Source organism: Xenopus laevis, chromosome 8L (assembly GCF_017654675.1).
Source record: "Xenopus laevis strain J_2021 chromosome 8L, Xenopus_laevis_v10.1, whole genome shotgun sequence".
Lineage (NCBI taxonomy): Eukaryota > Metazoa > Chordata > Amphibia > Anura > Pipidae > Xenopus > Xenopus laevis.
Genome location: NC_054385.1, coordinates 26646549 through 26664681, shown reverse-complemented (window position 1 = coordinate 26664681; position 18133 = coordinate 26646549). Strand labels below are relative to the sequence as shown.

The following is an 18133-nucleotide window of genomic DNA, read 5'->3' as shown; positions in this document are numbered from 1 at the left end:
TATAGTAGACACATAAAATCCCGAAGTCAGTTAGTTGGATATTCTCCTTTAGATATCGGAATTTGAATTAATAGTTTGGTATTTCAGGATTAAGTCCTAATGCCTTAAAGCAGTGATCCCCAACCAGTGGCTCATCAACTCATTAGATCTTGGTCCCAGTGGCCCCAAATCAGGTGCTTATTTTTGAATTCCTGGCTTGAAGGCAAACTTTAGATTCATAAATACATTGGTGCTACCAAACAGAGCCGCCGGTTGGCTTCTAGTTCACATTGGAGCTAGCAATAGCCCATATTTGGCACCACCAGAAATGTTTTACATGCTCGTGTTGCTCTCCAACACTTATTTACATTTGAATGTGGCTCATGGGTACAAAAAGTTGGGGACCCCTGCTATAGAGTATAGTCCACCATACACGCAAGTACAGCATACGTCCCATGACTTGTGGTTAGAGCTTGGGACTCTTACAGAAAAAGCTGCTTTCCTCCCCAGCTCTGCTCTCCATTTATAAATGCCCCCTGGAATTGCCAATGCCATCAGACACCAACAGAGAAAGACTATTGGTCATCCTGCCATGAACTGAATGAGTAAGTTTCTGTCTCCACTTGCTACATAAGTACCATCTTTGCCCAAACCCACAGAGAAAATAGAAAATACAGCATCTATGCTCTGTGTGAATGAACATACACATGATTTATAAACAATGGTTTAATATTCATTTAAAAACAACAGTTAAAAGCAACAAGTTAAAAAAAAAAATATATATATTTTTTTTCTTGGAGCACAAAGGACACACAGTAGAGGAATGTGGAGGTGAGTGTAGCAAGACATGTTGCTATGCAGTGGCACCCTATATGCACAGACAACACTGCACTTGGTTTTTATGTGCAAAGTATGCTTCAGTGGACTGAGAAACAATAGGAAAAACCACCGTCTCTGTAGGGAACCTCACGTTAAACCACTCGTTTCAAGTTACCTGTATGAGCAAGAAAGAACAAAAAAAAAACAAAAGAATACTCGGTAAAATATAAAAAGTGATTCTTATAGGTGTACTTGCTGCTGAGTCATGTAATTGTGACACAAACAGGAGAGCTGGGTGACATTCAGCAACTGCTCTAACTGTAACAGGAAGAAGTGTGGAAGCAAAAGACAACTCTGTCTGTTAATTGGCCCATGCGACTTTAACATGTAAGGTTTGTTTGTGTGCACTGTGAATCCTACAATCCCAGAGGGCGGCCCTTATTTTTTAAAATGGCAATTTTTTATTTAGTATTACCCAATGGCACATACTACTAAAAAAGTATATTTATATGAAAATAGTTTATTTACATGAAGCAGGGGTTTACACATGAGCTGTTTTATGCAATATCTTTTTATAGAGCCCTACATTGTTAGGGGGGTATAGTTTTCCTTTAATGCTTAGGCATAAATCACATTCGTGACAATAATTCCCTTCCTTAATGGTAGAAATGTGAGCAGGGCAGTTTCCTTTGTCGGTACAGGTATAGAATCTGTTATCTGGAAACCTGTTATCCAGAATGCTCTGGAATTACGGGAAGTCTGTCTCCCATAGACTCCATTACAATCAAATAATCCAAATGATTTCCTTGTAATTAATTCAAACTAAGATATAATTAATTAATCCTTATCTGAGGGAAAAACACACAGTCTATTGGGTTTATCTAATTTTTACATGATTTTCTAGTAGACGTAAGATATGAAGATCCAAATTAAAGGAAAGATCCATTATCAGGAAAACACCAGGCCCTAAGCATTCTGGATAACAGGTTCCATACCTGTACAATAAAGCAAATTCTGCGCAGATGTAGAGATGGCAGTGGAAAAGGTTGGCTGGTTTGCACAGAGCCCTGACCTCAACACAAAATCCCAACCTATTGGAATGCAGGAATGGTGGAAAGAAATAATGTTCCATGGAGAGAGTGTATATGGACAGAATTAAATTAAGAGACTGTGATAGGGCCAGTAGAATACTCTATTATACAGGAGTCACAGCTTTTCCAGATTTTGTCCCAGAGATACAAGCAGTGTTTTTTTTTTTTGCAAATAATTGAGCCTGATGGACTAATACTCATGGAGAAAAAGAAGCTTCACGACACTACTCACCTTTAATTGATTGTAAGATTTCCTGAACCTTCTGAGTGTCATTGCGGTCAGGCCGACAGCTCGGTGTAATCTCTAATACATAGTCAGGTCCGTATTCTGTGAAGAACTGGGAATAGACAGTAATACGCATATCTGGTGACAAAATGGAACATCACATTCATCGTAAAGATCAATTTAAGGGGAAGTTCACTTTTCAATGCTATTTCAGTGCAATTATTTTCAAATTGCTCATCTGAAATAATTGGTTTCCAAGTGATTTCTTTTTACCCTATTTTGCTACGGTTTAAGGATCAAATTTCCTTCTACATCCTCTTATGCTTCCCAGAAGCAGCTCAGTAAGGGAGAGGAGGAGGACAAATCTTTGAACTGTTCAAACAAATCTCTTAACTGCTAATATTCCATACATTTCTTAACTTCACCCCCCCCCCCCAAGCTGAGCATGCTCCTTGATTGTTACTACAGCCAGCATTACAACAAATAGTTGATGAAATCCCTCTGGAGCCGCTAAGCAATGTATCATGAATGCACTATAATGCAATAATACTGGCACCTATATCCATTAGTAAAGTCAGAGATGGGCAGGTCAGGTGAAGGTATATCGATCAGCGTGGCGGGTCTCGCTGGACTTTGTAATTTGCTTACCACAGCAGTTTACCCCTTGTGTAGAGAATACAATTTACAGCCTATTTGTTTAGTCAGTCACAATGACTTTTTGCAATGCCAACAGACTGCCAGGACATGCCTCCTTTCAGCTTTCTAACCATAACCAGGGTAGTAAGCGGAGGGTAAAACTGAGCAATGAACACAGGAATTGAACAAAAGGAAAAAAAATATACACTATGATCTCCATGTGAAAAAAATCTATAAGAAACCAAATACAAAGTTATGGCGTCCCTTTAAATAAACAGAATCTTGTAAGAACCGTATACCCAAAAATCCTTTGTGTGTGTATGGGGGGGGGGAGGCAGGAGGAAAATATTCTAATCTGCTTTGGAAGAGCTAGAGAATTGTTGGCATTGGAAAGCCTTTGGAAAAATAAAAAAAGAGAGAGAATGAGGGCAGTCAGTAGATGCACAGAAGAGGTGTACTATTCAGACCTGAAGAACAAGGAGGCAGTATTTAAGTCATACACAGAGGAGTCTTTGTTATGCCGTATCTTCTAACAAAACCACCATTCAGACTTTGAGGGGCTGGCATGACTCAGGTTTAAATCTCTGTCCCCCAGCTCCCCTCAAGCAGCTCTCCCCCCTCAGGCATTTGATAAAGAGACAGACAGGAGAACAGTGTACCTCGTGGTCTGGGATTTCAGAAGATAAAGTCCTGCCAACTATAAGTGCGGTCAAGTATGTCCAGCAACGAGCTGTGTTTGGGAGATGGTAGCCCCCTAAAGTGTGAAAGAGAAAAAAAAACACTGGGTGACAAGTGGAAAGCAAATAAGTAATGTATGCTGGTTAAAGAAAGGGAAAGTTAAACAGAAAGGCCAGAGGATTAGTAACCAGGGAAAGACGGCAATCACACAAATGCAAACCTGTTTCTGAAAGGGAGAAAACGCAGAGAAAACAAAGATGGTTTCAATGAAAATAAAGTCGGAGTAAATGTGGTGCAAAGGGATTGCCCTATATGTATAAAAAAACAACTCACAGTAAGGGTTGCCATAGCCTTCCTATAGTTTGAACTTTGTTCCCTATTAATAGCATTGGCATCAAGCATCATTTTTATGGGCCAGGTAGCAGACCTACTCACAGTCATCAGTGGAATGAGGTAGGCATGTATATGAAGTTATGACGATGCATCTCTTTATATTGCCCTTGATGTGTCTGAAACAGACCAGTTCACACATACATGCTTAAACCGGACAAATAAGCACAGCAATGTTGTGCTCATCACATTTTCTCTGCCTCAGAAAAGGAAATACAAGATATAAAAGGAAGGTGCTGGCTTCACAGCCAACAGGAAACAAGCACACACTCAGGTTTATGAGAAATGAATTTACTTTGTGACAAACACTCATGAGTTAAAAAACAAAACTCCACAGCAAATGTTGGTAGCATAGCTAACCATCAGCCCTTAAAATGTTGTTCATCTACATCTTCAAGAGCTGCCAACATCACTGGCTATGGGTGGGATGCTGGGAATGAGATTTCAGTAAGTCTGCAGGGTAAATGTGATCTGAACAGTAACACGCCGATGTCTACTGAAGCAGGGTGCAAGTGAGCTAGCTTGACTAAATTCATACAACTATGGCTGCACACACCTGACTTCAAAGTAAAGGTGGCCATAGATGCACAGATACGCTTGTTTGGCGATGTTGCCAAACGAGCGGATCTTTCCCCGATATGCCATTAACAGGCATGGCTATATTGGGAATAATCTGATTGTTCGGCCGTATGACCGAACAATCAGATTACGATGTGCCATGGGCTCCGGCGGGATCGTCGGGTCAAAATCAAACCTGACCAAACGACGATCTCCGCCGGACGAAAGATGTCGGCACACGCCACACACGATCCGAAAATCGTATTAATCCTCGATTCGTACGATCGGATCTGTGTGTCTATGGCCACCTTAAGTATATGCATGAGAGAGTCTATGTAGACATGGGAATACTGAATTTTTAACCTGCACAATGGAACAGTGAAATATGGTCAGAAAGCAGTGTTATCCTTTTCCATATGATGGAATAATGTCTTTTTAAAGCAGAGTTGCCATACAGAAATTAAGCTGATAGCTATAACCCCTTAAAGTAATACCAGCATGTTACTAATTATTGGATTGTTGCAGCATCCATAGTAAAAAAATTTTTATTTTATATATTCCCCCACCCCCGCCTACCAAGCAAGCAGTACCAACGAGTTCAACTTTCTGACTTGGCTTAGTTTACCAGAGCATGGACAGTCAGTTCTGTCCATTACACTTGGCTGGTGGCATCATGAATCTTCTATAGGTTGGTGGACAAATACAAACTGTACCAATGCTTAAAGCATTATACCACCAGCCAAGCATGGCTGACCGAACCAACTCTCCCTAGTTTGAGGGAGAGTTTATAAGCTTATAAGCACCACTGGGCTTGGGGGCGGGAAAAAATAGCTTGTGCCTTCTTTGCTATGGATACTGGAAAAATCCTTCCAATTACAGGAAAGTATTAATGATAATCACCTGATAAATGATTGCACCCGCAGGGTCACTTTGATTATAATGATAGTCTACAGCAGAGTATTTTCTTCTCTGATTGCAATACATGACTATTGCTGTATCCCTAAAGAATATGTAAACATTAAGAGGATGATTAGGATGCAGTGCAAGATATTCTCACCTCCTCCCAGTATGAGTGTTGGAAGCTGCCACTGTAGAACATATTTTAGGCACTTTCCAATCCCCTCTGGGGTCATGTTAAAAGAACACATGGGATCCCCGGCTATTGTATCTGCTCCCAACTGCAGGACAACTGCCTCAGGGTTAAAAGTTGTGAAAACCTCTTTTAGGACACTGCAAGAAAGCACAAGAGAGCAAAAATGCTGATACAGGAATGAACTAGCAAAAAAAAGTTATCGATGCCAATTGCAAAAGATTCGTAAAGCATAACAATAAAAACAGAATGATTATTTTAATAACTCATTGCACTTGGAGCCATTTAAAAAAGGCATTTCCATTCAAAGGAGAAAAGGCTCAGGTTATACAGCAGATAAGCTCTGTAGAACATAATGGTGTTATCTGTTATCCACTATTTAACCTGTGCCATAGAGCCTTTTTTCAATTTCCGCCATTGCTACACAGCAGCTGATTTATATTAACTATAGTAGTGTTTCTGAAGCAAACACATCAGTTTTACCAGTGCAGGACCACAGTACATTATATTTTCATTACTTTAAAACACTTATTTTTAGGTGTTACTGTTCCTTTAAATACACTAAGGGGCAGATTTATCAAGGGTCGAATAGTCAATTTAAATTTTCGAGTTTAAACATTCACACCTTATTAGAATGTAAATTCAAATGTGAGATTCATCACACCTAAACCATGGAAACAGTACTAATTTGAATATTCGCCGCCTAAAACCTGCCGTGTTCATGTACAAGTCAATGGCAGTGCTCCGTTGAGCCATTTGGAGATGTTAATAGCCTTCCTGACATTCAAGTTTTTTTTTCGGGAGAAAAATTAGATTCATACAAATCGTATCGAATAAGATTAGAATTTTCTGGTTGGAACCAATTGATCAAATATTAGCCATTCAAATTTTTTTCTTAAATAACCTACCAGTCGAATTTTAAGTATATTCAAATTTTTAAAAAAACTCACCTGAATTCAAAATTCACCCTTTGATAAACGGGCCTCTAAGTTATGACGACGGATAACACTAAGCTCTAAATTCTGAGAAAGAGAAACCATATTTCTGGCTCTTACTAAATGCTTTTCACATGTAGGATTCACATGTGCAGATTCATTTCCATGTAGCTTGCACAGGTAAATCTAACCTTGCACAATACCTGTATTATCGGTACAACTGTAAATATATCGTAGGATATCTTACCCTTCGCAGATTTGGTAATATTTATCATCCTGTATTCCATCTTGTAATGGCACATTAATACTGTAGTAACGTCCCTTACCCAGGCCAATGTCACTTACATCACCAGTGCCTTTTTGAAAGAAAAAGGGCAAACCTTTAGTTAGAACTGCTTGAAAAACAAAGGCTGTAGTGTGTGTCTCTTAAGACAGGTCACCTCATGTAAATGTCCTTACCTTTCCCTGCAAAACAGCTATTTTATGGTATTGAATATATATACAGGTATGGGACCTGTTATCCTAAATGCACAGGATCTGGGGTTTACCGGATAACGGATCTTTCAGTAATTTGGATCTTCATACCTTAAGTCTACTAGAAAATCATGTAAACATTAAGGGGCAAATTCATCAAGGGTCGAATATCGAGGGTTAATTAACCCTCAATATTCGACTGGGGAATGAAAATCCTTCAACTTCGAATATCGAAGTTGAAGGATTTTGCGCAAATACTTCGATCGAACCATCGAAGGAATAATCATTCGATCGAACGATTCAAAGGATTTTAATCCAACGATCGAAGGATTATCCTTCGACCAAAAAAAGTTAGGCAAGCCTATGGGGACCTTCCCCATAGGCTAACATTGAGCTCGGTAGCCTTTAGGTGGCGAACTAGGGGATCGAAGTTTTTTCTTAAAGAGACAGTACTTTGACTATCGAATGGTCGAATGAACTTTAGTTCGAATCCTTCGATTCGAAGACGTAGTCGAAGGTCGAAGTAGCCCATTCAATGGTCGAAGTAGCCAAAAAAAAACACTTCAAAATTCAAAGTTTTTTTTCTTCTATTCCTTCACTCGAACTTAATGAATGGGCCCCTAAATAAACCCAACAGGCTGGTTTTGCCTCCAATAAGGATAAACTATTTCTTAGTACAAGCTACTATTTTATTATTACAAGAAAAAATGAAATCCTTTTTAATTTAATCCTTTTAAACGTGGATTATTTTACTAAAACTGAGTCTATGGGAGATGACCTTTCAGTAATTTTGAGCTTTCTGGACAATGGTTTTCCACATAGTGGGTGCCATCCTTGTACAAGTTTAATTAAAAAGTAAAAAAGGATATGACAAAACAGTTACTATTACTCTGTAAGGAAGCATCACTTCCAAATATCAACAAGTGTAAATTTGCAATAGAATAAGTTGAGGAACAAATAGACGGCACTTCTGGAGAAGATTTATTACTGCTGTATGTCCTGACGCGTTTCGGGAAATGATCCCTTAGTCATAGGTAACAGTGCATACCAAACAGCCACATTTTATACAGAAAATGACAGTGACCCCTAGTGGGTACTCAATAAAAACATATTATTTTTTATTTAAATATCTTTAAAACGTCTTGCCTGGTAATACTGTTAAAAAAGGTTAAAACCCAAACAAACTATAAACATATAAGTATACATAATGTGTCTCGGTCTAGTTCGGTTTAACGCTAATTAGAGGTAATGAAGTGGAGGAGGTGGGAGGGGGGAGGGGAAAAAGAAGGAGTAATAAATCTTCTCCAGAAGTGCCGTCTATTTGTTCCTCAACTTATTGTATCTTAGCAGTCGGATACTGCTTGACAGAGCACCTGGAAAAGTACTTGTGGGGAGCAGTAGCGGTCCTTTTCTTGTTTCCTAAATTTGCAATAGCCAGTGTAGTGGTTTAGGAAAATATTCTGCAGCCCCAAACTAACTGGTCTGTTCTACTTGAAGCAGACTGAACATTTGAATATGAAAAGTGGTCAATATAAATGTCAAAAAAGCTTACTCCATCTACACTATTTTAGATCTCTAGTTCATGTAATGTGAGTTTTTATTACGACAAAATAAAGAGCCAAGATACTTTGCTTTGTACAACTCAGCACTGAATACCAATATATATATTATCTCCAGCTGTACTAGACATGACCTGTGAATATTCTCACTTACCAGGAAAAAATCCAGGGGAAAATTTATGGAGAGAAACAGTCATTACTTTTGAAGTGAAGCTAAAAGCGTCTTCAACCCCTGAGGATTAAAACGGGAATAAGATATAATGGTTTTAAAAAAATGGTTGTTCTGTTAAAGGGGTGGTTCACCTTTAGGTTAATTTTAGTATGTTATGGAATGGCTAAAGCATTTTCTTTTTTTTATAGTTTTTGAATTATTTGCCTTCCTCTTTTCATCTTTCAAATGGGGGTCACTGACCCCATCTAAAAACAAATGCTCTGTAAGGCTACAAATGTATTGTTATTACTCATCTTTTTTTTTTTTCGGGCCCTCCCCTATTCATATTCCAGTCTCATTGATATCAGTGCATGGTTGCTTGGACAATTTGGACCCTAGCAACCAGACTGCTGAAAATGCAAACTGGAGAGCTGCTGAATAAAATGCTAAATAACTCAAATACTGCAAATAAAAAAAATAAAATCAATTATATATAACCCTCTATAGCATACTAAAAGTTAATTTAAAGGCGAACAACCCATTTAAAAAGCATATTTTCTCATTAATAACATTTCATGGAAACCAACCAAACCTTTAGATACCTCAGTTATCATGTGGTCTGTCTTGACCATACAGAGGTATCATTCCATTCAGTCCGATGGGTCAGCTACCATGTCTGTTTGGGCTATGGCTACCTTCTGGCTACAGAACAACAACTATTGCTGCACAGAAAACAACTGGAGATTTAGATTAGAGGCACACAAGAAGATGTGTCTGCTCTACCTGTGGGTGGCAACTCTAACAAAAATGCCTTCCCCTTCATTATCCTGTGGATCACCACATGCAAAACAGATTTCTGCATTTTCCAGCAGTTGCTGCATGTAAAGTTTTTCCTGCGGGTGACTATTCTCCCTGTATGCCGTAGCCCTTAAACCATATCATACCCTTTTCCACAAATCCTGCTGCTAATCCAGACGCTAGCCTGACACCATTTCTGAACTTCTGGAAGTTGAGAGACTTCTTGTCAAATAGGCAACTTAAAGGACCATTAACATCAAAAAATTAAATTGTTTTAAAGTAATAAAAATATAATGTAGTGTTGCCCTGCAGATAGCAGACAAGCTCTGTAGAACATAATATTATCTGTTATCCATTATTTATCCATATAGCCTTTTTCAATTTCCGACCATTGTTACTCAGCAGCTTGTTTATATGAACTATAGTAGTGTTTCTGATGCAAAAATCAGTTTTACCAGTGCAGCGCAACACTACATAACGGATCTCATATTTGTGAAATTTAGTCACATGCATAGAACTTGTGTTAATCAGATGGATCATTCATGAACCTACTGGTCAGATTGCTACATGGTAGTGCAGACCCTTTCACTTTAAGGTTAGTCGATTAACCCATATACATACACCATACATATTGTGGCTGAATAAAGCTCGGAATTTCTTACCATCACCATGATGTAAATCCATATCTACGTACAAAACCCGGTCAAATTTTTCCCGCAGTTTCAAAATACCCAGGACAGCATCATTAAGGTAACAGAATCCAGAAGCTTCATCTCTGTCAGATAAATGATACAGTTCAGGAGATCATTCATTATCATTTTTGACAAACTGTATAAGCGCCAGCCTGTTTCAGTTGTCTTTGTATAACCAATTATAGTTTGTACTAGTTAAATTAGTATTGTCAAACAATACGTACTTCTTTGCGTGATGCCAACCACCAGGCCAGTTGACAGCAATGCGAGTTTTGCCCTCTATAAGCTGTTCAGCAGCAGTTAAAGTGGCTCCCCCCACAGCAGCAGCATAGTCATATATTCCTTCAGTAATGGGGCAGTCGTAACCTAAATAGATTGCAAAATGAAAAGAGTCATTTAGACAGATAGGGTATAGTACAAACAGGCATACAGCTGTTGGGTTTATAAAGGACAAACTGTAGTAGAACACAGTCAATGAAACATGGCCTGCCCTTATAATGTACAAATCACTATATAAACCTTCTGAAGCAAATGCCACTATGCAGCTCTGATGTAAAAGGAATTATATTCAATTCATACAGAAAGCTTAACTGGCTCCTGACTAAGATGACCTTTATGTATGTTCATGGTAGGGACCTAAGCTTGTTGGAGCTGCTGGGCCGGGACTGAACAATCATCAATCAACATTGTGATGATACCTTTAAAGCTAAAACATATCAGAAGTTATTATCTGCTAGTCACTTTAAAACAACAAAAATTGTTTAATAAACGCACGTTAAAAAGTTGCTTCGAATTTTCGTTCATTAAGTAAAAACTATTTTTGGGTGGAGATGCTTTTTAAATTGGACTTGAGTGAGATAAAACCATAGTCTGTTGTGTGTGCAAATCATTCTTACCCTCCACATTTGCAAGCGCACATATTAGTAAAACTGTTATAGAGGTGCTTCATTGGCAGAGAGGCATTAATACGGAGGTGCTGTTACACTGTTACAAAAGTATTATGATTGATTATTTTTAAAGGGCCTGTAACAACAGGAAAAGGGAAAAATGGCAATATGATATTTGCACAACAGCCTGTAAAAGTATTTTTAATAAATAGTTGTTTGATTAGAGATAAATATAGTTACATATTTAAATCTGGTTGAAAAACGACAAAGTCCATTAAATTCAACACCTCCAAATGAAAACCCAGCATCCATATAAAAAAATATGCTCATGGCCATCAGCCTACCTAGTCCATATTCAAGTGTTTCAGGATCATCATTGTCGCCTTCCTCACTGACTTTATGTAGATGCTGGAGATATGCATCAGTGTGAAAGGCAGCCATCTCTTCCATAGATGCAACTTTTGGCTTTACTACCCTAAATAAACAATATGACAGAAATAGAACGAAACTGGTACATAGACATGGCAAGCTTTCCTGACACAACTGTATGGGCATTGATTAAAAACAGTTTATTCTTAATTAATGTACATAGCAAAAGTGCACTGGCAAACTAAGTGAAACTAAAGCGCTGAATAAAACCTTACATTTTTTTTTTTACCAAAACATAGATAAGACATCATACAGCTAGCGACTGAGATTTATAGTGAATGCTGATATATCAAGACAAGAGGTTTTTTCCCTGTATCATTTGGTTCCTATGTGGGAGTCTGGAGTAGTAAAAAAAAATGCCAACTGACTTCAAGGTGGGGACATATTAAGGACATTAACGGATGTACTGTGTAGGGCAGCCATATTATCAGAGCTCCGTGACTACCAGCAAACTGATTTCTCTCTATGAACTAACAAATAATTGAAAATAAAACTAAAAAACAATGTTTGTAACATAACACGTTACATCTCAAGCCATACATGACCAGATTATACATGCTTTGCTTATTTGACCTGTGGGTACAACAATATCATCCCTTTAAATTGATTGATTTAAAACAGTATACATGTGTCAGCAACTAATAACTTATAGCTGCACAACAAATAGTACCTGGACATATTTCTTTCAGAGAGCGACTTATATAATGGCAGTATCTGACCTCACCTCATCTCTTTGAGCAGCCCATATGCCTCGATTAATGAGTGCACCATGCTGGCCTAGGGAGGAAAAAAAAAATATTAACGTGCAGCGTAACCTTTATATCTTATGTATAATTGACATAAACTTGCATCATAACACTAACATTGACATTGGAAACCCCTGTATTCCTATAATTGTTACATTTTCCCTTCCTAAAGCTGACCATAAAGATACCAATAAATTTCAGCATGTAAATGGTGGCCCACCTAGCACTATCAATATCCATGTACTATCAAGATCGGATGGTTCAGGAATCGGTTGGGACAGACAAATTAAGCGGTCAATGCATCATATTGGCCAGTGAGCGGTGCATCAGTAGATCCACTCCCTGCTCTTCTGATTGTTCGAGATGTCTTCCCAAATGATCAGAACAATAGAAAGGTGACTATAAACTGTATGACCCCCCCTTCTTTTTTTACTTTGCCTGTGGGTCAATCAATAAGACAGAATACACAGACATTTGTAATATCCTTCTTTTGTATACAGGCAGATCAAAATTTGATTAAAAGGGTTGTTCACCTTTGAGATAACTTTTGGTATGATGTAGAAAGTGATATTCTGAGACAATTTGCAATTGGTTTTCATTTTTTTTCATTATTGAAGGTTTTTGAGTTATTTAGCTTTTTATTCAGCAGCTCTTCAATTTGCATCTTAAGCAATCTGGTAACTAGGGTCCAAATACCCTAGCAACCATGCATTGATTTGAATAACAGACTGGAATATGAATACGAGAGGGCCTGAATAGAAGGGTCCGCAATAATAAGTAACAATAACTATAAATTTGTAGCCTTACAGAGCATTTCTTTTTTAGAAGGGAGTCAGTGAAGCCCATTTGAAAGCTGCAGTAAGAAAAAGGTAAATAACTATAACAAATAAATAATGAAAACCAATTGAAAAGTTGCTTAGAATTGGCTGTTCTTTAACACAATAAAAGTTACTTTAAAGGTGAACCACCCCTATAAAAAAAAATGTTTTTAAAGTTTTTATTTATTGGTTGCAACTTGATCATACAGAAATAGGATAGTTGAAAAATTTGACCGTTTAGCAAAATCATTGCACTTTTTTTCCAGATCACTAGTTCAGTTGAACCCGTAATGTCATTTGACAATGTATGTGCAACCTTTTTGATGATGGCATTTAAATTTATGCGAGAAATTTACATTCCAAATTCCATTCAGGATTTGGCAGAACCTTTTGTTTAAAATGTAACCATAGATGTGCAATAACCCCTTTGTGAGAACATTGCACCCTTTGAATAAAGTGATCTTCTGCAGCCCTTACATATTCTATTTAACTCTACAGCACCCGTATTTCATAGAAAGATTCTTTTCTGCACAATGAACCTCTGCTGCCGTTCCTGAAAGTGGTTATAGTGCAACTATACCCACTATGCCTGTTATTTGTGCCAAATCCTCCATTGGCCACTGTCTTCTTCATTCATTAGCAATGTATGCTGCCATACCTCTGCTCATTAACACTCTACCTATGTTCATCATTCTGCATTTGAGTAACCCTAGCTCTGCACTCTAATATCTGTGCATAGGGTGGAAATAAGAGGGCATCTGGCAAAGCAGGAGGGTTGGTTCTACCAACTGGAGGATGTAATAAAACAGTCCAATCAAGGCTTAAACTACTGTAGCACTACAACTCCCTTCACACACTTGTACAGCAAAACAACTGGGGGCTTCAGGCAGGACATCCCTGAGATATGTACAGAAATGAACATGTCCAAAACCAGAAGCCCCTGCAATGTGTGGGGGCCATGACTAATATCACAATACTGGTCCTGGCTCTTGGAATATTTGCTCCTTGTTATTATTAAGTCATTATGGCTTCTCCTTGCAGTGACATATTCTTTGTGTAGTAACGACACCCTCCCACACAAATTCTGTCCTGTAATATAATGCCCCCCCTCCCCCTTCATATTATGCAACACCCTCACCCTCCGGGGCACTTTGCTCAGCAAATTATCACATAATTCCACGTATTCGGCGCTGTGTATATAAACCGGAAGCTGCGACTCCTCCATGTTGCCCGGGACCAGAAGTGTCTGTGTTCCACAGCTCCCTTCCGAAGCAGTACGGATGTACAATCGTTCCTATCCTTAAAGGGGACATTTCATATAATCTTCATATTCAGATAGTAGTCTCCCAACCCCCAAATGTGTAATGATGCAGAGAAAAAAGCATTTTGAAAGCAATTTACCTCCTAAAACTGTCACTATATCAGAGCTGCAGAAAGATCCTTATTGCTCAGAGTCTAAGCTGAAATGAGGTGTGGGAGTGTCTGTTCATTCTCTCACAGGAAATGGTCACAACACTGACTGACAGGCTGAAATCTGCTTTAGCTCGGAGAACCCCTCCCCCACTGCCTGTGTCTGTTCCAAGCTGCACATAGCTGTCTTTGCTGCTGCCTGATCTAGTTGTAACAGAAATAAATCCTCAGCTGTTGTGAATAAGTTGATGCAGGAAGTTGTTACTAAAAAATGTGGAATTCTACTACTTGATACCAATATAGATAGACAAATTAAGTGGTAGTGGTGGTGTTTAGATATCCTGAGCATTATTGTGGCAGAACTACCAATATACATTTTTTTTATTGCAGCGTATCATTTTTATTGCCTGCTTCAAACGTATCTTCCTCCCTCTCTGACTCCCCCTCCCTAACCAGCTCTCTCTCCCCTTCTCTTACTGACTCCTCTCCCTTAGCAGCTTTCTCCCTCCCTGGCTCTCACTCCCCAGCTCGCTCATTCTACGGCTCCCCCTCCTCCTTACAGCACAGATAACTAGATAGCAGAAGCGCATACCTCCCAACAATTTGGAAGTAAAAAGAGGGACAAATTTTTTTCCCGCACCTAGCGCAGTGAATTTTTTGACCACGCCCCTTTCTGTGGCCACACACCCTAATTACCATGTTCATTTTTACGAAATTCGGCAGGTTATGAAAGTTTGAAAATAATTCACCTTATCTAAACAGTTTTTTTTGTGTTTCAAAATTGTTAGGGCTCTTACAGACGAGCATTTTTACCTGCGCTCCCCTGCGTTTCGTTTTTGTGCATTCAGCCGCAGGGGAGCGCAGGAATAGACGCATTACATTTTTTCCAATGGGGCTGTACTCACACAGGCGCGTGTAGGCGCCGAACGCAGGAAAAATGCAGCATGTTGCGTCTCAACCTGCGTTCGGCGCCTACATGCGCCTGTGTGAGTACAGCCCATTAAGTTAGAAACTTTGTTAGCCAAAAAAACATACACTGGGTGACTTAAATATATATTCCAGTTTGTAGGGATGCACCAAATCCACTTTAGAGCCTGGCGGAGCATGTGGCCCTGGCCCATTCAAGACTCACTGACAGCACGCCACAACCATGGAGAATCGGTCAATCAAATACTTTATCACGTCTTTGGGTCGTGGGCTTTTTTTGAGTCTAATTGAATGGGGTATTTATACGTCAGATAGCTTAGTGACACATCACAATTCCCCTTGACAAAGGCTTTAGTGCCGAAACATTGGGGTGTTCTCATTTTTGGCAAGTGTATCTGCTCCCTATGGTTTGTCTCTTTTTTCCTTGATCTTGTTACTTGGTGGTATGTATATATTTCTGCTAATACTGTTGTATTTGATATACCAGCCTGTCTGATGTAAAAAAATCTTTTTGCCATTTACTATAAAAGATAACATTTTTAATACCACCTTTGTCTACCAAGTCTCATTGAGTGTGCAACCCCTCTCCATTTCTATATACTGTTTTGGGTAACTGACTGTGGGATTACCTGGGTTATTTGCACCTTAAAAAAGTATTTTTTTCTATTGTGAATATTGGGAGTGCCCTCCACCAACTTATTTTTATTATTTATGGGCTCTGGGGACCAAGTTCTGCTCATTTTTTAGTGTTCTGTGGGATACAATGAACGAAGACAAAAAGTTACCGTATGTGCAATAATTCGCATAATTTACACACAATTTACTATTAGAGACATTAGTTTGTATATTAGCTGGGTAAAATTGGTGTTAAAAGGGTTCAGAATTTTTAATAGATTATAATTAAGGGATACATTAATGTATTGTTATAATTAAAAAAATCTAAACACCTGATTAACATCTTAGTTCCCCTCAACAATCAAGCAGAACAGAACTGTGAGAGACAGGAAAAAAGTCTAGAAAAAACAGTTATTTTGTTATAACAGGGCAAAATACTTGTCTTTTTTAATGTATAAAATGTAATAGCTTGTTCTTTAATCATTACGTTCAATAAGAAATGTGTTAGTTGCTCCATCTTGCGAGGAAACCTTCCAATGGCCTCCAATGGGAACAGAGCATGAGCAGTGAATGTAAAAGGCTGGCGCTACAGAGCCGCCTACTCCTCTCCCATTGGTTGCTGCTATAGGCAGCAGGGTCACAGGCACTGGATGGACTTGGCCTTCTGTTTTATGTTTCTGATTTCCTAAGCAGGAGGGAAAGTCTAGTAGCAAGTGTTGCTTATGAAAGGGCATATTATAATGTAAGATATTATTGCTGCACACAAGGGATGCCTGACCTTCATCTTGTGGACAGTGATTGCCAATTTGGATCTTGAGCTCAACAACAGTCAGGGTCATACTGGGCCAGCTGGACACCGGGTAAAAGTCCTGTGGGCCCCAGCCCTCTTGGGCCCTGCACCCAGACTGCTCCCTGATCAAGTTCCCTCCTGGCCCTCCTACAGGACAGGTGAGTATGGTGGCGCAGATGGGAATCATGGCAAGCAAAAGAAGTAGGGGGCCCAGAGGGGGGAAGCCGGGAGCACTGTGGTAGAACCCCCGGTGGGCCTCTGGTCCGATGCTGACAACAGCTGTAGGACCATCCCTGGTCCTTCCCATATCCAAAGACCTGTTATTCTCAAACTTACTGTTTGCATTTGTCCAGCCCACACATCACATCTACATCACCTCTTGCAGCAATGTTGTTTCACTCACATAGGGATGAGGTTGTCTCCATATACATCTTTATGGTGTTTTCTGTACATCTGCCCTAACTAGAATCTCTGAGATACTTGAGCAGTGTATGGTGGCCTATATTCTTAAATGTATCTTCATATATAACACTTCTCAACCTACTCCTATTCATGTTCCAGTCTCTCAATTAAATCAATGCCTGGTTTCTAGGGTCATTTAGACTCTAGCAACCAGATAGCTGCTGAAATTCTGAACTGGAGAGCTGCTGAAAAAAAAAAAAAACTAATATCACAGTTAATTAAAAAAGCAAAAAACAATTGCAAATTTTCACATATCGCCCTCTACATTGGGGATCCCCAACCTTGTTTACCCATGAACCACATTCAAATTTAAATAAAAGTTGGAGAGCAACACAAGCATCTCAAAAGTTCCAGGAGGTGCCAAATATGGGCTCGGATAGGCTGCTGGTAGCTCCAATGTCACGTGTTAATGTGTAACCCTCATGTGCCGTATTCAACACTATAGGCACTGCCATTTATTATAATCCTTACTGCAATAGGACATGTATTTATCTTGGGCAGTCTGGCCAATGCACCATGAACCTGCACTCTCTGTCCTGCAACTAGGGGAGTAACTACAGAGGAAGCAGACCCTGCAGTTGCAGGGGGGGGCAGGAAGTACAGGGGGCCCCAAGAGGTTCTAATTAATGAGAAGTATCAACAAATATTGGTGAAACAGGTCAACCTCTGGATGTGTTGGGGCCCTAAAATTTATTTGCCTTGGTGCCCAGTATCATCTAGTTATGCCACTGCCTGTAGCCATCTGTGCACTGAACAGGATTTACAGAATTTACAGAAGAACAGTCTGTTCTTCAATTTCAATCAAAATATGTCAAAACAAATAAACCGAACAACAGTATTGGGCATTTTTATTAAACAGAGATGTAAACATTTTACAGTCATCAAAAACAACAGCAAAAACTAAATAAAGGACTTTCGTTATCACTTTTTTTTCCAATAAAATGTAGTCCTACATCACCAAATGAAAAGTATA

The 18133-nt window shown here is 39.1% G+C and overlaps 1 protein-coding gene across 4 annotated transcripts; it reads right to left on the bottom strand.

Annotated features, from left to right (window-relative positions):
* Positions 1-690: 690 nt before the first annotated feature.
* hdac8.L (histone deacetylase 8 L homeolog) lies at positions 691-14513 on the bottom strand. Of its 4 annotated transcripts, none has more exons than XR_001932547.2 (12): positions 14358-14513; positions 14095-14255; positions 12117-12169; positions 11308-11438; positions 10301-10442; positions 10047-10159; positions 8590-8667; positions 6650-6758; positions 5435-5607; positions 3411-3505; positions 2122-2253; positions 691-973 (listed from the first exon to the last, which is right to left on the bottom strand). XR_001932547.2 is itself a non-coding variant. In XM_018228893.2 (12 exons), exons 2-12 carry the CDS (start codon positions 14179-14181, stop codon positions 951-953), a joined length of 1110 nt encoding a protein of 369 aa, XP_018084382.1. In that variant the 5' UTR covers positions 14182-14255; positions 14358-14513; the 3' UTR covers positions 691-950.
* Between the last annotated feature and the right edge of the window lie 3620 nt (positions 14514-18133).